The sequence below is a fragment of the Chinchilla lanigera genome, unplaced genomic scaffold (genome assembly GCF_000276665.1).
Source record: "Chinchilla lanigera isolate Chin_1 unplaced genomic scaffold, ChiLan1.0 scaffold00036, whole genome shotgun sequence".
Taxonomy (NCBI): domain Eukaryota; kingdom Metazoa; phylum Chordata; class Mammalia; order Rodentia; family Chinchillidae; genus Chinchilla; species Chinchilla lanigera.
This window is the reverse complement of record NW_004955437.1, coordinates 996,213-1,023,462: the sequence shown is the minus strand read 5'-3', so window position 1 is coordinate 1,023,462 and position 27,250 is coordinate 996,213. Positions and strand designations below refer to the sequence as shown.

The 27,250-nt window shown below is 36.2% G+C and overlaps 1 protein-coding gene across 1 annotated transcript in view; it reads left to right on the top strand.

Annotated features, from left to right (window-relative positions):
* The window catches only part of LOC102018220 (butyrophilin subfamily 1 member A1-like), a 50,963-nt gene extending 26,609 nt beyond the window's left edge, over positions 1-24,354 (top strand). The window contains exons 3-8 of the mRNA XM_005389445.2: positions 8,764-8,784; positions 12,160-12,180; positions 17,284-17,310; positions 20,313-20,339; positions 23,408-23,434; positions 23,636-24,354. Of these exons, the coding sequence (XP_005389502.2) occupies positions 8,764-8,784; positions 12,160-12,180; positions 17,284-17,310; positions 20,313-20,339; positions 23,408-23,434; positions 23,636-24,222 (710 nt within the window). The 3' untranslated portion in view covers positions 24,223-24,354. The remainder of the gene's footprint in view (positions 1-8,763; positions 8,785-12,159; positions 12,181-17,283; positions 17,311-20,312; positions 20,340-23,407; positions 23,435-23,635) is intronic.
* The last annotated feature ends 2,896 nt before the right edge of the window (positions 24,355-27,250 follow it).

The window sequence follows — 27,250 nt, the reverse complement described above, 5'->3', positions numbered from 1 at the left end:
AATAAATAAATAAATAAATAAATAAATAAAAACTAAGCTGCTAAACATGTGTGCGCATATATTACCGTGGTATGATGTTTTCAATTCTCTGCCAAGAAGATACCTACAAGGGGAATTGTTAGGTCGAATGAGACCTGTAATCCTAGTTTTTTTGGGGGGAATCTCCACACTTATGTCCAGAGTGGTTGGACCAGTCTACACTCCCACCAACAGTGGAGAAGTGTTCCTTCTTCCTCACACCCTAAACAGCATTTGTTATTAGTTTATGTCTCAATAATTGCCATTCTTTCTGTGGTTAGATAGAATCTCAGTGTTGTTTTAATTTGCATCTCTCAAAAGAACAGTAATATTGAACATTTTTTCATGTATTTATTTCCCATTTGCATTTCTTCTCCTGAGAAGTGTGTGTTCATCTCAGATCCCATTTTTCAATAGGGTCTTTAAAGTAGGAGGGTCAGATTTTTTTCAATTCTTTATATGTTTTATATATTAGTCCTTTGTCTGAGGGACAATTAGCTAAAAAAATTTTCCCACTATGTGGGTTGTGTTTTCACTCTGTTCATAATGTCTTTTTCTGTGCAAAGCTTTTTAAAAAGATGAGATCCAAGTTTTTGATTCATTGTAGTATTTACAGTGCAATCAGGATTTTGTTTATGAAATCTTTGTCTATACCTATATGTCTTGGTTACTTTTCTCTCAATGCTGGGACAAAACACCTGACACCCAAAGTTAAGGAAGGAAATGTTTATTTAGCTCACAGTTTGTGGAGGTTTCAGTCCATACATTGCTGGCTCCAAGGCAGAGTGGCACATGGCAGAGGGCAAAAGTTCATGGTGGTGGAAAACAGCAAAAGCAGCAAGAACAAAAGAGAGGAGCAGCAAGCAAGCCTCTTTCCCTCCCTTATATTGTATGCAAACTACCCCCCTCCAAGGCAGGTGTAGCACACCTATAATCCCAGCCCTGGACCATGAATGAATCATAAACTCTAGAAGCCTGTCCCATGAGTACATGAGGCTTTGGAGGGACATCTGGACACAAACCATGACACTGTGTCTTCAAGTGTTCTACCTATACTTTTTTGCAACAGATTTAGTGTTTCTATTTTAATATTTAGATCTTTGATCCATTTTGATTTTAGTTTAGTGCACAGAGACACATGGGTCTCGTTTTAGTCTGGCATGTGGAAAAAGAGTCATTCCAGCACCATTTAGCAGAGAGGCTATTTTTCATCCAGTGAATGTGCATTTCCCTTTTTCGAAGATGAGTTGGCTGGGGATGCTTGGAGTTGCATCTGCATCTTCCATTCTGTTGCACTGATCTTCAGGTCTATTTTTTTGGCAATACCATGATATTTTTATCACAGTAGGTTTGTAGTATAATTTCAAGTCAGGGATTGTGATGCTCCTTGCCTTGCCCTTGTTGCCTAGGATTATGTTTGATACATCTAGGTCTCTTCCAGATCCAATGAATTTTGGGGATGTTTTCTCTAGCTCTGTGAGGTATGCTAATGGTATTTTCACTAGGATTGCATTAAATCTGTATTATAATTTTGGGAGTACAGTCACTTTTACTATGTTGGGTCTTCCAACCATAAGTAAGGGATAACATTCGATTTTCTGTTATCCTTTTCCATCTCCTTTTTCAGAGTACTATACTTTTCAATGTATAGATCTTTTAATTCCTTTGTTAGAAAGATTCCTAATATTTCCTTTTCTCTTTTTTTATTTTAAAAATAAAAGGAGGAAAACATTAACAGACAGACAACCTTTTACAAAACAGCAAAAGAACAGTACAGACAATACAGAGTTACAAACAAAGTGGTAGGAAATTAACAATGCTTGTTGTATTACATATTGATATCTTCAAAGTGATTTCTCCTTTTCTCAATGCTATTGTGAAAGAGATTGCTCCACTAATTTCTCTCTTAGGGCATTTGTTGTTTGTGTACAGGAGTGCTATTAATTTTTGAGTTTTGACTTTGCATCCAGCTACACCACTGAATTTGGTTATTAAATCTAGACGTCTTTGGTGGAGTTTTTGGGGTCTTCTATGTAGACTGTCATGTCATCTGCAAAGAATTATAATGTTACTTCTTGCACTCCAATTCATATTTATTTTATTTCTTTATCTTATCTAATTGCTCTGACTAATGTTTCCAGAACTATATTGAATAAGAATGCTGATAGTGGATACCCTTGTCTTGTTCCTGATTTCTCAGTGAAAGTTTTCAGTTTTTGACTATGTAGTATGATGTTGGCTGTTGCTTTGTCATAGATGGATGATGTGGTCAGGGTTTTCAAGGGGAACAATCAGGACACATAATTTATAAGATTTTTTATAATAGTTGCCCAAATAGTCATATACAAAGAGAGAGCAGGAAATCTCTCCACACACTAATGATCCAGAGAATCCAGCTGAAGGCCTGGATCCAACACCAATGTCCTGCATGAGTCCTGCTGAAGACTTACATCCCATAACAATACACTCCATGAGTCCAAATGGAGGCCAAGATCCCATGACAATGTAATGTCGACCTGTTTCAAGGGTCTGCACTGGGAAGGCCCAAAGGTCAGTGGTGAAAGCTAGAAAGCCTATGACAGCAGGATGAAGGATCTGGGCCAGCAGGCTGAGGGATCTGCACTAAATCCAGAAAGCAATGCTCAAAGTAAGGACCAGAGCTCCCTGCAAAAGTATCACAGCCATCATCAGCAACAATGAGGTCCCAAGCTCCTCCAAGAACAGCTGAATCTATATCAGGAAAGCCAGCACAACAAGCTTCTCCAGGACATTGAACACTGCACAATCTTCCCCTCCAGAACCAGGAAACAGTGCTCAAAGTAAGGAACAGAGCTCCCCCAAAGTGAACTCTAGCCATTCTCAGTGACAAGGTCCCAAGCTCCTTTGACAATGAGAACAGCTGCATTCACATCAAGAAAGCCAGCATAACAAGCTCCTCAGGAGAACCAACAATGCCCAGGAGAACAGATCCCTACAGCTTCCTAACAGCACCTCTTCAGTTCTCATTTTATTTTGTTGGCAACAATCTTCAGGTGGGCTCGCCATACCCAGCACCATGCTGATTCAGTTCAGCTCCATGTTACAAGTTGACCACCAGTTGTCAATCCACCACAATGGCTTTTATCAGATTGAGATATAGACCATGTATTCCTATTTTCTGTAGAGTATTCTCATGAATAGGTGCATCCCTGGGATGAATCCTACTTGGTCACAATACAATATGAATAATCTTGTTGATTTGTTGCATTCTGTTTTCCAGTATCTTTCTCAGGATTTTTGGGTCTATGTTCACTAGCAAAATTGGCTTGTAGTTTTCTTTTTTGGTTAGTTCCTTCTCTGGTTTTGGTGTCAAGGTTAAAGTTGCTCCCAGGATTGATTTTGGGAGTACTGCTTCCCTTTCAATTTCATTAAAGATTTTCATTAGTAGTAGCATTAGATCTTCTGTCAATTTTTGTAGAATTCGGCAGTGAATCCTTCAGGACCTGGGCTCTTTTTTTGTTGGTAAGTTTTTAATTACATTATCACTTTCATTGATTAATACTGGGTTATTGAGTTTTCATATCTTCTTGATTCAGCTTCAGCAGTTCATGTGTATCTAGGAATCTGTCCATTTCTTCCATATTTTCCATTTTATTAAAATCTTCTCAACATATATATTGATTATCTTCCACATCTCCACAGGATCCATTGTGATTTCACCCTTTTTATTCCTAATTGCTTGACTTTGAGTCTTTATTTATAAATAAAATTTATAAATTTTATTTAGTATTTCAAAGAACTGACTCTTCAATTCATTGAATCTTTGTATTGCTTCCTTAGTCTTGATAGCATTAATTTATTCTTATTTTTATAATTTCCTCCATCATACAAGCTTTGGGTTTGATATGTTCTTTTTCTAGAAGTTTGAGATTCAACATTAGGTTGTTTATTTGATGCATTCTCTTTTCCTGATATGAGAATTCACTGCTATAAATTTCCCTATTAGGAAATTTCCTTGCATCCCATCAATTCAGTATATTGTGTCAGCATTATCATTTAATTGTAGATGCTACTTAATCTCTTAATTTTCTCTGTGACCCATTAGTTATTTAGGACAGTGTTGTTTAACTTCCAGGTGTTAATGTATTTTTTGTGGTTTCTTTTGCCACTCATTTCCAATTTCATTGCACTATGGTTAGATAATATGCATGGCATAACTTCAATTGCTTTTAACTTATTTAAGCATGTTCTATGGGCTCATATGTGGTTCATTTTTGAGAACATCCCATGTGGAGATGAGAAGAATGTGTTTTATGATGTGAGGTGAAACATTCTGTACACAACTACTGAGTCATTTATACACAGGTTTGGTTTAGTTCTGATAACTTTGTTGATATTTTGTCTAGTGGACCTATTTGTGACAGTGGGATATTGAGGTCCCTCACTGCAATTATGTTAGTGCTTATTTGATTTTTTCATGTCCATTAATATTTGGTTTTTTATTTTAAAGATAAAAGATCAAAAACATATTACCAAACACACATACATTTAGGAATAACACAGAAATAATACAAGCAATACATATTTTCAGACAAGGTGATAGAACAACTGGGATGAAGGAAAAGAGAAAAGAAGGGGGAAATATGTCTGTATGTATACACAGGATATCTAACATAGTTGTACTACTGACTTTTATTGCTCTGTTGAATGGAACAGTTAATGTTTAAGTGTTTGATCAATCTTACATGTCTATATTTGTTTATATGAGTATCCAACTTGAGGATACCAGTAGGTAATACAACAACCATTGTTAGTTTCCTATCACATTAATAGTTGTTTTATGTATTTAGGTGCACTGGTATTTGGTGCATGTGTATTTATGATTGTTATCTCTTTTCCTTGGAATTTTCCTGTAACAAGTATACAGTGACCTTGTCTCTTTTGATCAGGCAGTTTTAAAGTTCACATTGTCTGCAAGTAGAATAGCTACCCTTTCCATGGCACCAGTTATCAGGAACCCCTGCAATGATTCCCAGTCTCCTGCCAGAACTATGGTGCATCCTGAGAAAGAAAAAGAAAAATAGACAAAAACTGTGAGAAAATAGGGCTCTGGAATGATCAACGTGCTCTGGGAGCAAAGACCAAGAGTCTTCTGCTAGCTACCATTTTATTAGGCAGTGCAGACAAAGGGGAACAGCATAGACGTAGTGATAGAATGGGCATATTTAACATCATAAAGGAAAAAAGTTAAGATTCTTCCCCATACACGGATACTAGTTTTCCCTGTATTGTTTTCAGTGGCTTCATCTTGCTCTGTGAGCTTTAAGCCTCACTGACTATCAAGATCTCAGAGGTGACTGAGAGGAAGCAAAATTTCCACATTCCAAAACCAGCCCACAGGGGCTGGGGGTTTAGCTCAGCAGCACAGTGCCTGCCTGGCAAGCGCAAGGTCATGAGTTTGATTCCCAGTACCAGAAAAACACAAAAACAAAAAAACCCCAAACAAACAAACAAACAAAAAAACAGCCCACAAGGCAGGACAAGAATGTTCTCAGAAAGATTTTATGTCAACTTATAATTTGGGGTCCCCAGCTTTTCTTTTTTAGTTAAGTGTGTTTCTTGAATGCAGAATATTGTTGGATCTTGCTTCTTCATCCATCCTGCCAGGCCATTTCTTTTGATTGGTGAATTTAGATCATTTACATTGTTGGTTATAACTGGTAGGTATTAGCTTATCCTTCATATATTACTTTTCCTATTGTTGGTACCCTGCCTTTGCCCTCTATTTAACTGCTTATTCTGCCTGGTGGTGTCTCTCTATTGGTATTCTTGGCATTATGGGCTTCCTTATCTCTCTCTAGAATATCCTTCAGAGCATTTTGGAGTGCTCCTTTGGTGGTCATGAATTTCTTCAGTTGTTCTTTGTAGTGGAAGTGTCTTATTTCTCCATTAATTCTGAAAGATAGTTTTGCAGGATGCATCAATCTGGGTTAGAATTTGTTTCCTTTAGCACTTGAAACATTTCCCACCCACCTCTCCTAGATTTGAGGATTTGTGTTGAGAAGTCTGCTATAATTCTCTTATGTTTTCCTTCATAGATGATTTGTTCCCTTTATCTAACCATTTTTAATATTCTGTTTTTGTGCTGTAATCTTGATCATTATATGCTTTGGTGTAGATTTGTTCAGATCGTGGCTATTTGGAGCTCTATATGCCTCTCTTATTTGTATGTCAAATTTTTTGAATATGTTTAGGAAGTTTTCTGCCATTACTTCTGCAAAGAAGTTTTTAATGGCTTTTACACTATCCCCAGCTTTCTCACTGACTCTGATCAATGTGCAGCAGCAGAAGTAGAAAAAACAAATCGATATGGCTATAGAAAAAATAATCTCCCTGGTAAAAAAAGAAATGGAGATCAAAATGGGAAATATGCCTAATGAATCTAGACACACAAAAAAAGTAGAGGAGCTTAGGAAAACAATGGAAACCATGAATACCCAACATAGAAAAAAAATGGAAGCCATGAAACTACCCAAACAGAAGTCCAAATTAAAAATTCCAATGAAAGTATATGCAATAGACTGAAGGAAGGCAAAGGTGGACTTTCAGATCTAGAAGACAGGATTGCAGTTAGTGGTCATAAAAATAAAGTTATCTTAATGATATCTTAAAAACAGCAAGGGAGCATGAAAAATCAATCCAACACCTCCCAGGTGAAGCAAAGAAGAACAACATAAGATTGATTGTTCTATTTATTATTTCTTTCTAGGATATGCTTGAGAAATTTTCAGAATGTTTGCTTGGTGGTCATAAATTCCTTCACATGCTCTTTATCATGGAAGTATCTTATTTCTCCATCAATTTTGAAAGATAATTTTGTGGGGAATATCAATCTGGGTGGGAGGTTGTATTCTTTCAGGGTTTGAAATACCTCATTCCAAGTTCTCTTTGACTTTAAGGTTTGTGTTGAGAAGTCTATCGTAATTGTTATGGGTTTTCCATTATAGGTGATTTATTTCTTTTCTCTCACAATTTTTAATATTCTGTTCTTAGACTAAATTTCTGGAATCTTGCTATTGCATGCCTTGTGGTATTTTTTTCTGATTATGATTATTTGGATTTCTATATGCTTCACTTATCTGCTCACCACTCAGATGTACTAAAATAAATTGTGAGAAAGTAAATTGTAATATGCAGGAACCATACAGTACATTAATGAAAAATGACTATCAACCAGAATCTTAATATTTTACTCCTTCTAAATTATCTGATAATGTGAGAATTTCTTAATGAAGATGAAAATAAACAATAACAAAGCAAATGAGAGGGGGGCCCATAAGCACAAAAGACAGTTTAAAAATTAGAGAAGACAGTAAATGAATGAGATATCAGCACATATGAGAGCAACTTTTGAGGACAATGACATGAAAGAACAAGTAGATTCTCCCATATAAACCCATGGCAGGTTCTGCACTCATCAGTGTAAAAGGCAATGGACAAAAAAAGGAAAGGCAATGGAGTGTTAGACTGCATTGTGCAGTTTAGTACAAGGGGCCAGTGACAGCAAGTGATATGAATTGTTCCCATAGGACTTTTACCGCTGCTCAATCCTAGTAATGTAGTAAAATGTACAACACATAGAAAACAATTCACTAATATGTGTTCTTCATAATTATTGAGTTACATCTAAAATCTTTCATAGACTGCTACTTAGATGTGCTCCAAAATGTATGGCTTTATTTCTTATCACCTTACACTGTAGCTTAATTTTCAAGCCACAACCAGAGACTGAGTGTGTCTATTTTGAAGGGAACTTACATGCAAATTTTATTGCACTACTAACTTCAGCTTTTGACAAAGATGTTCAAAATGGAAGTGAAAAGCTATTTTTTAATAATGCTGGGAGTTACAAAGGTACTACAGAGAAAGAATCTTCTGTGCTGTAAAATCACAACTTATTAATTGTCATTTATGATGACATGTTTCTTCTACTACATGCAGAGAAACCAAAAATATTAGTGTGTGTGTCTCACTCACACTCTACTTCTACAGAAGTATTGATCTTGTCACTGTTTCTTCAGAGTTCAAGCCAAACATCAATAAATAACATAGCAAATTGATGTCAGACTCACTTCACATAAACTTCTAGTTCTGGAACAAGAAATATGAAAGGCAACAAGGAATGTGTACTTCCTCTAATCTCATGTCACTCTTCCAAATAAGTCTACTAATTTATTTTCTGAGGACTTTAAATTGTAAATGTGATGCTCCTAGTCAAGCATTTCCATTGGGCCTGGAACAGAGAAAATCTCAAATAATATCAATGATAATGAATATGTTTTGGTTTGGTTTGATTGTGATTTTGGTATATTTTTACTTTTCAGATCAACTTAGAACCAGGAATGGTGAATTTTATGTACAAACTATGATCTTCCTACCATTATTTATGACTGCTTTCTTATTTTTCCAGTCCTCCTTGCTCCTTTGTAGAAGAATCTATGTGCAACTTTTATGTATTCTTATTAAAAAACCTTTAAACATTCTGCTCTCTCTGTCTCTGTCTCCATTTCTCTCTCTCTCTCTCTCTCTCTCTCTCTCTCTCTCTCTCTCTCTCTCTCTCTCTCTCTCTATCTCTATCTCTATCTCTATCTGTTCTTCTCCATCAGTTAATACACTTTGCCCTAAGGCACCTAATATTTGATCCTTTGTGACTGCATTTATATATTACTTCACTTATTTCATCAATATTTCTCATTTGTTTTGCAGGTAAAATTAAAAAGGAAAACGGTGAGTTTCAAATGTTGATCCACTTTGACTAAGAATATTACTATATAGAACCAAATTTTAGGCAATAACAAAGAAGCAAAGGGTTTCCTCATGTTCATTTTTTTGTAGAATAAATAAAACATTGCCTCTAGTGCAGCTGTATCACTCAGCTTGCATTGTGCTTTAATTCAATCTGTATTGGAAATTTTTCCTGTTTGCTTTTTCAACTGCCAAGTTTTTCTCTAATTGCTTGTTCAGAAAAATGAATGACATTCTAAACCAAACTAGGTTGATGTTTTATCTTGACACACATACAAATTAAGCGATTTAAACAAGGCCAGTTCTTGATTTCATGCACGAAGCACTCTTATTTCATTTGAAGATTGCTTCTATTGATTGCCTTGAGGTAAAATTCATACAAAACTAAAATATCCACTCTAAAGTATGTAATTCCATGACATTGAGCCCATACACAGTGCTGTGCAACACTCACCTTCATGTAGCTCCCAGAGAGAGGCTTCATGCATGACTAAATGCAGGGTCCACTGAGAAGACACTTCTAATTACCCCAGCACTCAGCCTCTGACAATCAGTAATCTTCTCTCTGTCTATGAATTTATTTGGTCCGTCTTCCTCATAACTATGTTTCAATCTGTGAACATCTGAGTCTGCCTTCTTTCATGTGTACACAGCTTTGAAGATTCATCATGTTGTAACATGCATCAATACTTTCTATCTTTTCATGGCAGAGTACCAACCAACTGGTATATCTGAGTTTGAGTGCCACTCAACTAGAATACCTGAAACTTTTTAACCATTTGCCTCATGATGGACATTGGGCGTTTTGTCAGCTTGTTACTATTGTCAATGCTGCTGCAGTGAACATTCCCATACAAGTATGTGTTTCAGTTGTTACTGCATTGTAATTAAGCTACAAGACTTCATTGTCGTACATACACTTTGCAAATTTTTATGAAATTCAATTTATCTACTTTTCTTTTACTGCTCTTACCTCATTATCATTTCTAAAATTCCACTCTAAAATCAAAGGGTGGCCAGGAATATAGCTCAGTGGCACAAGCTCCTGCCTGGCAAGAGTAAAGTCCTGAGTTTGGTTCCTGGTACCAAAACCATAAAATAAAGTAAAATTTAAAAACCAAAGAGCAGCGAGAAATATCAGATTGTGCACCTGGAAGATGTTTATCATTCCAAACTCTTTCACTGAGATGTTTGAGCTACGTTGGCTTCATTTTCAGTAAATACTATCAGTATAAGAGAATACTAACAATATGAATGAGACACTCATTTATATGAATTAATACTGAAGATGTGTTTTCTAAGCACAAATTTTTCTCAAAGCATTTTCACAGTATTTTAATTCCTTGGACATCACAACTTGGTAATTGAAGAGTATTCCTTTACCCTAAGTATTTGTCACCAATTCAAAAGTTTTTCTCTAATATTAAAACATATATATACTTTATATTCTCTCCACTATCATATATTAAAATAAATGACAAGAAAATGAATTGTACTACCTAGGAATCATTAAAGTACATTAAGGAAAAATAATTAGCAACCAGAATTATAACATTTACCTTTTCCGAATTTATCTCATAATGTGAGAATTTCATTATGAAGATAAAAACGAGCAATTCAAAGAGAATGAGAGTGAGGGGCCATAAGCACAAAAGATAGTTGAAAATTATCTTTTGTTCATAGGCAACAAATGAATGTGGTATCAGCACATATCGGAGCTACTCTGAAGGACCATGACATGAAAAAGGAAGTAGATTCTCCCATATAAGCCCACGGAAGGTTCTGCACTCATCAATGTAAAAGGCAATCCACTTTGATGAATTTTCTCATATGGCTTCCACTGGTGCATAATTTTAGTACTCTAGGAAGCTGCACAGCACAGAAAATACAGTTCCCTAATACTTCATCTTTGTAACAATTGAGTTGCTCTTAAAATCTTTCATAGGCTGCTACTTAGATGTGCTCCAAAATATCTGGCTTTATTACTTATCATCTTGCAATGAAGCTTAATTTTCATCAAACCACACCCAGAGATTGAGGGTGTCTACTTTGAAGGGAATTTATGAACAAATTTTAATGCACTATTAACCTCAGCTTTTGTCAAAAGGTTCAAAATGGAAGGTGAAAAGTGATCTTTCAATAATGCTGGAAGTTTCACACATCCTATAGAGAGATAATATTCTGTTATATCACTACTTGTTAATAGCAGTTTATGATGACAAGATTCTTCTACTACATACACAGAAACCAGGAATATAACTGTATGTGTCAGACTCACACTCTACTTCCACAGATGTATCACTGTTGTCACTGTTTCTTCAGGGTCCAAGCCAGAAATAAGTAAATAACATGGCAAACTGATGTCAGACTCACTTCATATAAACTTCTAGCTCTGGAACAAGAAACTATGAAAAACAACAAGGAATGTGTGCTTCCTCTAATCTCATGTTGCTGTTCCAAATATGTCCACTAATTTATTTTCTAAGCACCTGAGATTGTAAACGTGATCCTCCAGGCAAAGCATTTTCATAGGGCCTGGCACAAAGGAGCATTCAAAGAATGTCAATGATTTTAGAATATGTTTTTCACAGGACACAAAACACAGTTCAGTAATTGTTCATCTTTGTAATGATGGAGTTAATTTTAAAATTTTTCATGAGCTCTAATTTATATGTACTTCTTACTAATGGCTAGCTTTAGCATCTTATTATAAGGTGAACCTTAATTTTTATCACACCTAACCAGACATATAGGATTTCAGCTGTATTTTGAGGGAATTTACATCTAAATATTAATTCATCACTAAATTTCATCTACTGAAAAATTGTTCAAAATACAAAGTGAAAATCTTATTTTAAATAATGCTGGGAACCACACAGATAAAACAAAAAACCAAATGAATAATTTTATTATATAGAATCAATTGTTAGTGGTTGTTAATTATGAAATGATGTTTCTGATACATACAAAAGAACCAGAAATATTAGCATATCTATGTCACTAGCCACTAACACCACAGATTTACCAATAATGTCAAAGTTTCTCCATGGTACCTACTGAAAAAAATATAAATAAATAAATAAATTATATAGCAAATTGAAGTCTGACTCGTTTAGCATAAAATTCTATCTGTGGAACAAGTGACTTCAAAAACAACAAGGGACGTGTCCGTCCTCTCATCTAATGTTACTCTTCCAACTATGTCTACTAATTCGTCTTCTGAGCACTTTAGATTGTAAAGGATGCTCCTTGCAAAGCATTTCCATAGGGCCTGGTACAGAGCAGCACTCAAAAATTCAATGATCTTAGACTATATTTTGGTTTTGTTTGTGATTTTGATATATTTTTATTTTTCAGATAAACTTAGAAGACAGAATGGTAAATTTTAATGACATTTTATGCACAAAATATGATCTTCCTACAGTAATTTATGACTACTTCCTTATTTTTCCACTGCTTGCTCCTTTGTAGATCTATTTGTGATTTTTCTGTATTCTTATTAACAAATACTTTAGACATTTGTGTACTCTGTCTCTATCTCTCTAGTTTTCCTTCTGTCTCTCTCTGTTTATCTCTCTCTCTGTGTTCCTCACCATCAGTTAATTCTCTTTGCCCCAAGACCCATAATATGTAATCATTTGTGATTACATTGATAAATTACTTCACTTATTTCATCAATATTTCCCATTTGTTTTGCATGTAAAATTAAAATGGAACATGGTGAGTTTCAAATCTTGATCTACTTTGATTAAGGCCATTACTACATAGAATCAAATTTTAGGCAATAACAAAGCGGGGAAAGGCATCCTTATCTTCACAGTTTGTAGAAAAAGTAAAACATTGCCTCTAGTGCAGCTCCACTTTTCAGTTTGCATTTTGCTTCAATTTAATCTGTCTTGAAATATTTTCCTTTTATTATTTCAACTGCCAAATTTTTCTCTACTACTTGTTCAAAAAAATTCAAGGTATTTTAAACTTAAGGAGGTAGATGTTTTACCTTCATATGTATACAAATTATGTAATTTAAACAAGGCCAGGCCTTGACTCCATGAGAGATGTTCGCTTATGTCATGTGAATATTGCTCATGTTGATTAGTTACTTTATTTGAAGTAGAAGTCATGCAAAACTAAAGCATCCACTCCAGAGCCACAGCTCCACTGTGTTTAGTACACTGACGATGTGCTGCAGGTCTCACCTTCATGTAGCTCCCACAGAGCCTGGGTAAGGAAACTCAGGGCCCACTGAGAAGTCACTTCTGCTTCCCCAACTCTCAGCCTCTCACAATCACTGTTCTGCTTTCTGTCTCTATGAATTTATCTGCTCTGGTCACCCCATGTCTAGGACACCGCAGGGTCTATGACATTTTGTGACTGCCTACTTTCACCTCTACAAAGTTTTCAGTATTCACAAGGCTGTAATGTGTATCAGTACTTTACTTCTCTTTGTGACTGAGTAATACTCCACTGGATGAGTATACACAATTTTCTTTAACCATTTACTATTGACGTACATTGGGATATTTTCCAGTTTTTGTCTGCTGTGAATACTGCTGTCATGGACATTCCTGTACAAGTATGTGCTTGAGGCCAGTTTTGTCATTTGAAGGAGTATACACTGGGAATGGAAATGTTGGATCATACAGATTTTGCTAAAATTTTCCTGTGAAAAATGGCACTACTTTTGAGCCCCTCATGGAAAAATAGATGCACCTTGAGACCATAATGGAAAGTGAAGTAATTCAGACACACAAGCTTAAATGTCACAGGGTTTCTCATATGAAAAAATATATAGATAAAGAGCAAAAGAAAGATAGACTATAGGAAAAAAGACAGAGAAAATGGCACTACTTTATATTTCCACTAAGAATGCACAAATTTAAACTTCTCTACACTAATTTCAACATTTTTCCCAATTTTTTTAAATTTTAATTAAAGCCACACTAGCACCTGTGAAGTGCTGTATCACCATAACTATGATTTGCATCTCCCTAGCCATGAGAGAAATTGGACACTGTTTCATGTGCTTGTTTTCATTTGCCTATTCTCTTTGAAGAAATATCTCTTTAAGTCCTTCTCTTTTTTTGAATGAGTTGTTTTATTTTTGTATTTAAATTGTAAGAGTTATTTGATGTATATTTTACAATTTTTATGAAAATCAATTTATCTATTTTTATTGCTTCTACCTTGCTATCATTTCTAAAAATCCTCTCCCAAATCAAAGAACCTAAAGAAGTATCACATGCTCCCTTTTAAGAGTTTTACAATGGGAAATTTTTCATTTAGATCTTTGATACATTTTGATCCATTTTGAGTAAATGTTAGAAATGTAACAAGATGTTAAAAAATAAAAGCGAAGTTCATCTATAAGATTTATTATTGCACATATTTTTGCTACCTTTGAATATGGCTTTGAATTCTGGGGGCCTTTCCAGGATGTTTTAACCAATTGAACAGCACAATATACTAATTGAAGAATGCTGTTTGCCCTAAGGTTTTTGTTGTTCTACTGAAAATATTTTTCTCTATAATTAAAAAGTACGGGTAAATCAGTACCTTAGTTTCTCTCCACTAGTACATATCACATTAAATTGAGAGAAAATAAATTGTAACACCTGTGAATCATGCAGTCTCTTAATCATAAAGTAATAGCAACCAAATTCTTAACTTTTACCCTGTCTATCTGATGATGTAAGAATTTCAATATGAAGATGAAAACAAATAATAACAAAGCAAATAAGAAAGAAGCCATAAGCACAAATGACAGTTTAAAAAAATTGATTGGGCCGAGGATATAGCTCAGTGGCACAAGCACCTGCCTGGCAAGTGCAAGGGCCTGAATTGTATTTCCCATACCTCCCCCAAAAACTGAGAGAGGCACCAAATGAATGAGATATCAGCATATATCAAGGAACTTGTCGAGGACCATGACATGAAGGCGAGAGTAAATTCTCCCATATACGCCCACGGCAGATTCTCCACTAATGAACGTAAAAGGTAACGGAGCATTAGACTGCACTGTGGAGTTTAGGACAAAGGGCCAGTGACAGCAAGTTTGAATTTTCCCAATAGGACTTTTACTGCTGCATAATCGTAGTAATCTAGGAAGTTGCACAATAACCACAAGACAGTTCACTAATACTGCATCAGTGTAACCACTGAGTTAAAATCTTTCATAAACTGCTACTTGAATGTGGTCCAAAATAATGTCTGGCCTTATTATTTATCATCATTATCTTAATTTTTAATCACTGAGAACTGAGAGACTGAGGATCTTGAGTTCATTTTGAAGGAACTTTACATCTAAATATTATTCACCACTACAGCTATTGACAAAGTTGCTCAGAATGCATCAGCTTTATTGTTTTTTATTATTGTATTTAAAATAAAAAATAAAACATTAAAATTTTAAAAGATGAAAAGCTAATTTTTAATAATGCCCAGGGCAATACAGGCAGCACAAAAAAAAAACAAAACAAATTGCCTTATTGTATAAAATCAATTGTTAATAGTAGCTATTTTTCAGTTAATTTTCATTAAGATTCTTCTAGTATACATGTATGAACCGGAAATATTAGAGTATCAGTCTCATTTGCACTCTGCTCTCACAGACACATCTTTGATGGCAGTGTTTCTTCTTGGTCCTTCTCAAATATAAATACATACATACATACATAAATAAATAAATGACAAATTGATATGAAACTCACTCTGGATAAAATTGTAGTTCTGGAATAAACAACTGTGGAAAGCAATAAGGAATGTGTTTTTTGTCTAATCTCATGTTACTCTTACAAATATTTCTAATTAATTTTCTGATCACTTTAGTTCATAAATGTGGTGCTACTTTCAAAGCATCTCCACAGAGACTGGCACAGAGAAGTACCCCAACAATATCAATTTTGTGATAACTTTTTTGAGATAAGGTCTCCCTATATTGTCCAGGCTGGCCTTAAGCTCACAGCAATCCTACTGCATCCCGAGTAGCAGGATTACAGGCCTGTGTCACCATACCCAGCTGTCAATGATTGTATAATACATTCTGTTTTGCTCTTGTTTCATTCTACGTTTCATTCATTTCAAGTTTTGCTCTTGTTTCTTCTACGTAATTTTTATTTCTCTGATCAATTTACATAAAAGAATAGTACATTTTAATGACATTTTATGTGTAAAATGTGTTCTTCACATCTTTATTTATCCCAGTTTCTTATTTTTCCATTCCCCCATCTCATCATTATAAATATCTCTGTGATTTTTGTGGTTTCTCACTAAAAACATTCCTTTAACTAATTCTCCTTCTCCTCCTCCTCTGGCATCTCCACCTCCTCTTTCTTGTTCTTTCTTCTCCTCTTCTCCAACGTTAACTCACTCTTTCCATTTACCTTTCTCTTTACATATTGTACTAAATTTTACCTGTGTCCATAACCCTAAGAATAACTCTTAGGGTTCTGAGATGAATGAAATTTTGGTATGAATTGCATTTGAGGGAACGCAGGATTCCTATCCTGCTCACAATCTGATTCTGAAAACAACTTAAGAGTTCTTCTTGGACGGTTCTGTGTAGAAGATGGCCAGCTTCTCTGCCTGTGACTGAAACCGCAGCTGGCTGCTCCATGAGTGAAGGGTTATGGCACAGTGATTACAGTCTCCAGCTTTAGAGTTTAACACATCTGCACTGCAGTGCTCTCATCTTTCTTCTACAATCAGAGGAGTCATGCTTCGCATCACCTAGGCAGCATTCGACTGAGCAGTTATCTAAAAGTCTTAGCAAATGCCTAACCTATGGGAAATACTGAGAGGAATTGTAACTGGGATTGCACAGGTGCCATATAACAGGGCAACACCATAAATATCACATTCTGAATTAAGGTAAAAAGAATAATTCTTGGGAGAATTTGATGATTCCCTTCTTGAATTTCAACTGAAGAATTATCTCTGTATACTTGCTCTATGTTTTTTTCTTTCCTTCTATTTGGTCAATAAGTGTTCTAAGTAAAAATAGTGATTTTTAACATCTTAATACACTAACCCATGTAATTTTATGTAATCCTCTCAAGAAAAAATTTTTTCTTCTTTCTGTGATACTAAAAATGAGTTTTTACACTTGTTTTTCAGAAAAACTACTAAAGGAAATTGGTAATTATATTCTTTCAGTTAAACATTTGTAAATTCCTATCATCCTTATAGTAATCTCCTGCTTCACTTCATCCTTCATCTTTATTATTAACTGAATACATTTGAAATGCCAAGTTTCCACTCTAGAAATAAGTTAGAAATGAATTGCCTGCTTACATTGATTAAGTGTTTAATATTATGTGATTCAACTTGATTTTTTTCCAAGAGAATCAATTTCAGAAAGGAACAATGACTTGGCTAGTGTGATATTAATAATGATTATGATGAACTCCTCAGAGGAATGCATGTCTTTTTTCTGTATCTTTATCTCTTTAAGAGGCTCAGACTTACATGTACATCTCCTTTCAGATGAAATGAAAGCTCAGTTTAAGGACGGTAAGTAGCTCAGAAGCGCTCTCGCAGTTCAAATGCCATAAATAATAAAACACCTTACACTCCTCAAACCCCACTGCAGAAAATCAGGTCTAATATAACATTGCCTGTATTCAGTGTTGGAGTTAATAATATTTAATTGAATTTTTTCTAATTTGGAATATTTTAATGTGTATGAGAAAGTATTTTATGGATATTTTGTAAATTTTCCTTTTTTCTTTTCACTTTTATTACTGTTGATTTCTTTCTGTTTAAATTTTTGTCTCCATCTCTGTTCTTTTCTCTTTATTCTCCCTAATTGCTGCCTTTTCATCCTTATGTATCTCTCTCTCCCTCCCTTTCTGCTGCTTTCTTCCTTTTTGCTTTCTTCTATCATTGCTTCCCTGTCTTCTTTGCATTTATCTTTGAACTTTTCCTCCCTTAGATCTCCATTTCTCAAACTATCCATGTTTCTTTCTATTGTTCATTTATTTTTTCTTTACTCTTCTTTTTCCTCCTTTGCTAGCGTTAGTTTAAATTTTCATAAGTCATTTATATATATATATATCTTTATATTTCTCTGTTCAAAAAAAGATAATATTTTTAAGTTGAGAAAAGGAGTCATTTTGAGGAAGAATAGGGACACATAGATAAAAATGCAGCTAAATACTTACAGAATGTCAAGGACAAAAAAAGAGGACCAGCACTCATTCATGACAAGAACCCCACAGAATTTAAGGCCTTTATCTCAATCTGATAAACGCCATATAGGACAAACCAACACCAAAAAATGTCCTGAATGGACAAAAACTGAAAATTTTCACTCTAAAATCAGGAACAATACAAGGATGTCCACTATCACCACTCCTATTTAATGTAGCTCTGGAAACATTAGCCAGAGCAATTCTACAAGAGAGAGAAATAAAAGGAGTAAGGACAGGAAAGGAAGAAGTTAAATTATCATTATGCACAGATGACATGATACTCTACACAGAAGACTCCAAAAACTCCACAAAAGACTTCTAGATTTAATAAACAAACTCAGTTGTGTATTTGGATAAAAAGTCAACACTCAAAAATCAATAGCATTCCTGTAAACAAACAACAAATTCACTGAGAGATAAATCAGGGAAACCATGCCCTTCACAACAGCATCCCCAAAAATGAAATTCTTAGGAATAAATCTAATGAAGGAAGTAAAGGATCTATATATTGAAAATTACAGTACTCTGAAAAATGAGATCAAAGAGGATATTGGAAAATGGAAAGATGCCCCTTGCTCATGGATAGAAAACACCAATATATCGAAAATGGCCATACTCCCATAATTATTATACAGATTTAGTACACTCCCAATCAAAATACAACTACCATACCTCAAAGAACTACAGAAAACATTCTTAAAATTCATTTGGAAACAAAAAAACTAAAATAGGGAAAGCAATTCGGGGGGGGGGCGGGGAATACAAGGCAGGAGGTATCACAACTCCTGCCCTGAAATTATACTACAAAGCTACTCTGATAAAATCAGCAAGGTACTGGCAAAGAAAAATGACATGAGGATCAGTGGAATTAAAAGATGCAGGCATAACTACAAACACACTCAACCACTTTATCTTTGACAACGGGCCAAACATGTTCACTGGAAGAAAGATAGCCTCTTTAATAAATAGAGCTAGAAAAATTAGCTCTCTACATACCCAAAACTAGACCCATCTCTATTATGATGCACTAAACTAAAGTCAAAATGCATCAAAAATCTAAATATTAAAACAATAACAATCTACTGGAAGAGAAAGTAGAAAGTTTTAAGATAGGGGTAGGGATAGAGTTCATGATCATAACCCAAATTGCATGGAAAATACTTCAAAGAATCAACAACTGTGATGTTATCTTATTAAAAAGCTTTTGCACATCAAACAAATCACTGACAGAGTGAAAAGACAACCCATTGAGTCAGAAGAAATTTTAGGCAGTTGTCCCTCAAACCAAAGACTCCTGTTTAGAATATATAAAGAATTGAAAAAAATCAGACTCCCACAAATTCAAAGACTCAATCCAAGTAAAAAAAAATGCAAATGGCCAATAAATATATGACAAAATGTTCAACCACTACTCATTCAAAAGATACAAAATAGAACAACACTGAGATTCCATCTTACTCCTGATAGCATGGCTATCATCAAGAACTCAACCAATAACAAATGCTGGAGGGGCTGTCGGGAAAAAGAAACACTTCTCCACTGTTGGTGGGAGTGTAGATTGTACAACCACTGTGGAAATCAGTGTGGAGATTCCTCAAAAAACTAGGATTAGAGGTCCCATTGGACCCCACTATTCCATCTGGGTATATTTCCAGAAGAGTTAAAAACATCATACCAAAGTCATATGTGTGCTTCCATGTTTACAGCAGCACAATTTGAAATAGCTTAGAACCAATACAAACGCCCATCAACTGGAGGGTTAATAAAAAAGATACGGCAGTTTTATACAGTGGAGTACTATTCAATCATAAAGAAAGATACAGGTGAAGCTTTTATAGGTAAATGGATGCCACTTGAGAAAACATTCATAAGTGAATTAAATCAGACTCACAAGTGTAAACATCATATTGGCTCCATGGTGTGAGAAATTGAAAGAGTAAATAAGGTCTGAAATGTGCAATAGTTATTGTGAAATGGGAAGAAATTGTTCCCAAGGAAAAGGGAACTAGGATGGGAGAAAGAGGAAAAGAAGTCAGGGAAAAGGGAAAAATACAAGTTAGTTATACTATTAGTGTCTCTTAGTTCACTGAAAAGGAAAGTTGCGCTAATACCGATTGGAGAATTTTTTATGCCCGTGTCTTGTACTCTGAGTAATGACTGTAAAGATAATAACATGTAACATAATAACTATTGTTATTCTCCTATGATTTTGTTATGAAATTCTGTTTAAACTTTTTTCATAAAATAAAATTTAGTAAAGAGAAAATGATCTGAGAAGAACCAGGAAGATTAATGACGTCTCATCATCTTGTACACTTGCAGGCTGGCAGAAGTCTTTTTTGTTCCCTGGTGAGTGACTGAGTTTTATGAAAATTCTCCTTGACCTGAAGACATCTAAGTAGGCTCCTGGATTATATAAGACAGCATACTACTAACTGCAGGGAAAAACTGTCCCTCACACAAAGGGTCAATTATGTCAGATAGCATACTGCTCAATGGAGAGAGAAATATATATTACCTAATTTCTGTTCCATAAAAACCTTAGCAACTATAACTTTATAAATATTTTGGATTTTTTTCTCACCTGTGTCTCATAAGACACTTAAAAGTTAAGAAAAGTGGATACTAAGAAATGAAGACAGAATTTTGTTCAGTCCACTGAATCTACCTTCTCTACAAATCCAGTAGGAATTAACGTTTATTCCCTTTTTAACAACGATTGGTTCCATACATTTACTTCGGTGTTAGTTCATCAACATTATTTATTTATCTGCTTTGAGGTCTTTGTTTGTTAACCCCAACCTTGAGTGCCCTCACAGTTACACTGATTGCTTTTCTTCCTGGGTACTTTTCATGCTTTCCTGGCCTGTGCATGCCTTGTACTATTTGGTTGCAACTCAACTAATAAATATTATATGGAATGTCACACCACTACTAGATTCCAGTTTTGTTCCTCCACTTTGGAATTGCTGTTGCTGTCCATGTTTTCATTTTGTCTAATGGCTGCCAAGATTACATTCATAGCCTTCTCTCCCTTAACGTGTGGCTGCTGTCTCTGCTAATCTATTATTGTGATATTTTTAACCTGGCCTTCTAGGACTCATCCATTGGTCAGCAAATGGTAGGAATAAAATGTTTTGACTGAATATTTTGGGCCAATAACATTTTACCCTTTTTTTACAAAGCTGTGTTTGTTGTGCACATTCATTCAAGTGTCAGGCAGTTATATAGTTTTCCTCACATCCCACTATTTGCATACTTAGTGTCTCATATTCATGCAAGGATGGTCACACAGACATGAACTTCTTCTGTACCAAATATATGTGTAAACGTGTGCATTTGGAGCATCCAGGGGACCGAGGTGTACTATGATTGTTCCGGGAACTCTGTATTACCTACCAGTCAGTTGCCTGGCCCTACATAAAACATGATAGTAGCTGCAAAGATGGCCTGCCTCAACTGTTTGAAATTGTTCATAGATGGTCTCATTCTTGTGCTATTGCTCTTAACATATTCCTTGAGCATCTATTTTTTCAGTACTCTGTCTCTGACTCAATTTAAGCCTGTTAGCATGCACACTACAGGAATTCATGGTTAAGAGTGACCTGATAGAACTAGCACCACTCACTTAGGGACTGCAGGAAAAGCTGCGGCTCAAACTACCACCATTTTTTCTGATGTGTCATAGTTGTTCCTTCATAAGTGTTTCTGAGTTTGATGTGTGCCACTGCACATTCGGAGAACTCTAAAGCATTCATTTTTGAAAAAATAATTATTTTAGTCTTTTGTGGAGAGGATTTGCCAAGCTGAGTTACTTTGCTCCAAATTTTATAGGCATCTCACGTATTTCCTTCCAGTTAGTTTCATGCATCAACAGTGACATCCAAAGTACAATTGCAGACACATTTACCGAGCAGATTTATGTTCTTACATATCCCTCTTTCTGGCTGATCACCTTATGGCTGCTATCTGAAGTAACTGTGGACTCTATCATTTTAATTTGTTTTATTCTCTAAGATACTATATTCATTAAGGAAACTACAGCATTCGTTTATAAATTTTAATCTTTATCTCTTATTATGATTATTCTATAAATTAGTTGTCATGAATTTTCTACAAAGGACCAGATGAGTACTTTAAGACTTCTGTGCTGCATTGTCCCTGTCACAACTAGTCAATCTGTCCCCATAGCATAAAAACAGCATAGGCAATATGTGAGTGAACTGCCTTAACTGGGTTCTAGTAAAATTCTATTTACAAAAATAGATGTTGAGCTGTTTTTGGCTTCCTAAACATAGCATAACTCCAAAAAGTCAACTTTTATAGAATATGAAAATCACTGAATCTGAGACCTATCTCACTTACTTTATGTTTTTAACAGGTGAAAAATTGTGTCATAAGCAATTTATTTTGAATAGTATATCATTAATACCTTCACTGAATGCTGTCACTTCCAAGTACTGATGCTTCTCCCTGCAGACTTGATAGTGTGTTGCACACCACACTGCCTGTAGTGAGCCGTGATAGGATCCCCCCAAATCTCTTTTTAGATGGAGAATATGGTTCTGGCACATGATCTACTTTCCTGATAACGTGTATAGTTTTAACAAGATTTTCTCACTGTGTGTCATGGGTGACTATATACGCAGACAGCTTTCTCTGTTTTGTTACTCTTGTTGCTTAAACACCATCAAGACTACAAACTGGAAGCATTTAATACAGAACTTCATTTTAAGCTAGCATATATTAATTGAGCAACATCATTAACTATAATTTCTATAAAACATGAACTGCCTTTGCTCAGTTAGCAGTTAAGCACAGCTCAGGCACAATTTTAGAGTTTTCTTTACTCATGCAAATTAAAATCTGGTTATTCCTGGTTGGGTGTCTTTCCTGGACTCTCTCATCCACAATGTGCCTGTAATACTAGAAGTACTTTCCCCAGTCTTCTATACACTCCACTTTACAACTTACATCTGTCCGGGGTAATTCACTGCTCTAATAAGAGCAAGGACAAATAAATTCACCCGAAGTATTTTATTCTCAAGTGTAGAAATGGTATGGGGACTGCTGTGCCTATTCCAATGGCCACAACTCAGAGCCATCCTTCCACTTAAATGGAGTAGTGATGCTGGTTGGAGAATGTCATTTTGTTACTTCTCCAGAAGAGAGTAACTGTATCCTAGTGTACACTTGCAGTCTACATCTCAGGAAGTATGAACTGGAGCTATTAATTTCTGTAGGAATATTTAATGATAAGGAGTGGAAAATTTATTTCAAACAAAAGATATAGAATAAGTGAGACATTACCAAGAAAAAAAATAACAAAAAGAAAATGCTAAAAAAGAAAAAATTATATCTTGTGTCCAGAAATTCAAATATAAGATCTAATTATACACATTTATGCTTTTTCTCAGACTGGAGGAAAGAACTTTTCCAGGCTGGTGAGTCTGACCATCCCAGAGTGACTCTACTCTCAGGCTCTGCACCACCTCAGGGGGAGTTGTTGCGGGAGGGAGAGGATAGAATCCTTATGAGAGAATATTCTCCTCTGCTGGTCCCAGACGTCTCAGGCTGATACACATAACCTCATTTCAACATCTCTCTAATCTTCTCAGAGATGAAACGTTTGGTTTTCTTTGCAGTAAATGTGACTCTGGACCCAGACACAGCCCATCCTGCCCTCATCTTGTCTCAAGAAAGACGAGTAACCATGGGGGAGCAACCTCAAGATCTCCCTAAGAGCCAGCTGAGATTTGAGTCCCTCCCCTGCGTGCTGGGTCACCAGTCCATCAGCTCGGGGAGGCACTACTGGGAGGTGAAGGTTGAGAACGGCACAGCCTGGGACCTGGGAATCTGTCGCAATAATGTAAGGAGGAAGGAGAAGACTCACATAAGCCCTGAGGATGGTTTCTGGGCCATCAGGCTTTATAACGATGAGTACTGGGCACTCACCTCCCCAGAAACTAAACTCACTCTAAAAAACAGCCCTAGTACAGTGTGTATTTTCTTAGACTATGAGTATGGAAGTGTCTCTTTCTATAACATGACAGATAAAAGCCACATCCATAGCTTTTTTCCAGGCTCTTTTTCTGGATCCCTGAGACCTTTCTTGAGGCTTTGGTCCAAAGATTCAGGACATTTGGACATCTGTCCACTACCTAAAGAGCCCGAACTGGCACAGCATGATGATGACCCTAATCCTCCTCCTACTGTGGTCGTACATACATAAGATACCCTGCAGATCAGTGCGGACTGAAACCTCCAATCATGGTATGGATTTTCCTATCTTATAGCAAATTGTTTTTCTCAGTCTTTTAAACTACTCTTCCTAAGGGGTTGGGGATTTAGCTCAGCAGCACAGCACCTGCCTGGCAAGCACAAGGTTATGAGTTCAATTCCTGGTACTGGAAAAAAAAATTAAAAAATAAAAACTATTCTTCCTATCATTTAATTTCCCTCATAAATTGTTTTCAAATACTATGCTGCAGTGTAATGAAATGTGCTTCTTATGCTCTGATTAATAAAAATTTATGTATATGCATGTGTTTCAACAAATGCACAATCACATATTAAAATCAAATCTTGAATACATAGTTCTTCAGGGAAATGTGCATTGCCTATTGTCTTAGTTATGTTTTTCTCATTGCTGAGACAAAATACCCAACACCCAAAATTAATGAAGGAAATGTTTATTGAGCTCACAATTAGTGGAGGTTTTGATGTGTAATCAGCTGGCTCCAAGGCAGAGTGGCATGGTATAGGGGCAACACTTCAAGGCGGTAGAAGACAGCAAAAGTAGCAAGAGCAAAAAGGGGAGACAACCAACCTCTTTTCCTCCTTTATATTGTAAGCAGGCTAGCCCTCCCTATGGTGGCAGATGTATGTAACACTCACACCATCTGCATGCCCTCCTCTTGCACAGAATGAGGATGTTTACAAAGGACCCTGGCTCCCTGCTGAGCCACTTAGTTAAACTTTTAACCTTCTCAAGTTGACATAGTGTATCAACCATTATAATCAACCCTTTGTCAACTTGGCAACCAGACACATTTCTTTAAACCAGTTTCCAGATGCAAAGACATGCTTAATCTTAACATTCACAGCTTGAACATTATAATACAGGCTTAACAATCCTTAAGAACCAGTATTAAGTCTATCAAAGTTATATTACATGAGGACCATGACATTCTTCCCCTGGCCTCCCAAAGACTCATGCACATCCCTTTATGCCAAAAGCATTTAGTCCATTGGCAAGAGTTGCCAAAGTCCTAAAAGCATCAGCATTGCTGAAAACTTCAAGTCCCAAGTGTCCTATGAGATTTAGGCAAACTCTTAGGCAAGCCTCTGTACAAATGAAAAGTTAGACACTTTGAACATTCAAAGTCACAAAATAAACATTTTCATTCCAAAAGTTACAAACAGGAGAATACAAAGATAGATGCTAAAGCAAGTCCAAAATCCAGCAGGGCTAACATTAAGTCCTGTAGTTCCATGTCCAGCACCTGAAGCAGTCTGCAAAATTGTAAGCTCCAAAGGGCTAGAGTGACTCCATCCCTATGACACTTCTTGTGGTTACAGCTCCCACAGCTTCTCTCTCAGGCCCGCTTTGCTCCCTCATTGCCGCTTTACTTAGACAATCCACGTTCCTGCTTTTGCAAACTTCTTGGGTCTCCACTGCATCTTTGGCTTCTCACTCACAGCTTCATACACTTCCCACTCAGGGGCACAATGCCTGGCATCCCAGGCCTTCTAAAATATAGGTGGAAGCCTTTTTAACCCCATAACTCTTGCACACTGCATGCACATAAAACCAGCACTGCACAGATGATGCCAAAATCTGCTGCCAGCAGGAGCAGTACCTGGCTTTTCTCTCTCTTAGCTGTAGGGAACAAGTGCCTGGATCGCTGGGCACTCTGAATCCAGAGAACAAATCTGAATCTGGGCACTCTGAATCTGCGGAACAAATTTTCTATGCTACTGCCATTCTGGAACACGATCCTCTGCAGCTTTCTCCTCAATGCAAAGTATTTCACCTTTGCAGGTTTGAGGTTGCAAAGGGTAGAGACTTGCTGCTTCTGGTGATGCTCTCAGGCCATCTTTTCTATTCACCTGTTCCTTCTCAGCAATCCAGATCTCCTTATCTCTGTCTTTGTAGTCCACAACTTTACTAGAGCTTCCCACCTGGCCAAACTCACATTTTAAATCACCTTGCTGGGCTCTTTGCTCTTGATTCTCAACATAAATCTGGCTAAAAGCCCCCAACAATAGCAATGCCATGGCCTCAATATTTGACTGCCTTGAAACTTCTTTGGCCAGATTAATTTCTCCACCACCCTTAAACTGTCTCAGACAGTCTCTGGACATGAGCAAAACACAGACAAACTTTCTGCCAAGCCAAAACACACATCATCTGGAGTCCAGAATCCAATGCAGTCCTTCTTCCCAGCAGAAACCTCTTGAATTTGGCCTTTACCAGTAGGACTTCTATCAGTCTTCTGGTCTTCTGAGCTCTGACCACACTCTCCCACAGAGAACAGCTGAAGTTGTTCCAGCTCTACTTTTTCAGGCCACATCTCTGAACCTTTGCAAACACTTCCCACAAGCCATTTCCAAAGGCTCTTGAACCATATGGTCATGTACAGTCACAGCAATGACCCCACTCTCTGGTACCAAATTCTGTCTGGGTTACTTTTCTCTCCTTGCTGAAACAAAATACATGACACCCAAAATTAATGAAGGAAAAGTTTAGTTAGCTCCCAATTTGTGGAGAGTTCAGTCTATTATCAGCTGGCTCCATGGCATGGTGGCATAGCCCAGGGGCAACACTTCAAGGCAACAGAAGACAGCAAAAGCAGCAAGAGCGAAAGTGTGGAACAAGCCCCTTTTCATCTCTTATATTGTAAGCAGGCTACCACCTCTGAGGGCAGGTGTAGGTAACACTCACACAATCTCCATTCCCTTCTCTTGCACAGGATGAGGATGTTTACAAAATAAAGTCTCTAGCTCTCCGCCAAATCCCTTAAACTTCTCAAGTTCACACAATGTATCAACCATTACACCTATCCAGGTCAATTTCTTGAATGTTTTACAGAACTAGTAAAAAAATGGATTAATTTTTATTGTATACTTTAGGTTATGTGTGTGTTCTATTTATGAAATGACACACATGAAAATAAAATAAGATGTTTTAAATGAATAAATAAATATTTGAAATATTCTGTTGTCCAACATAGTATAAAATTCAGAGAAAAACAAAT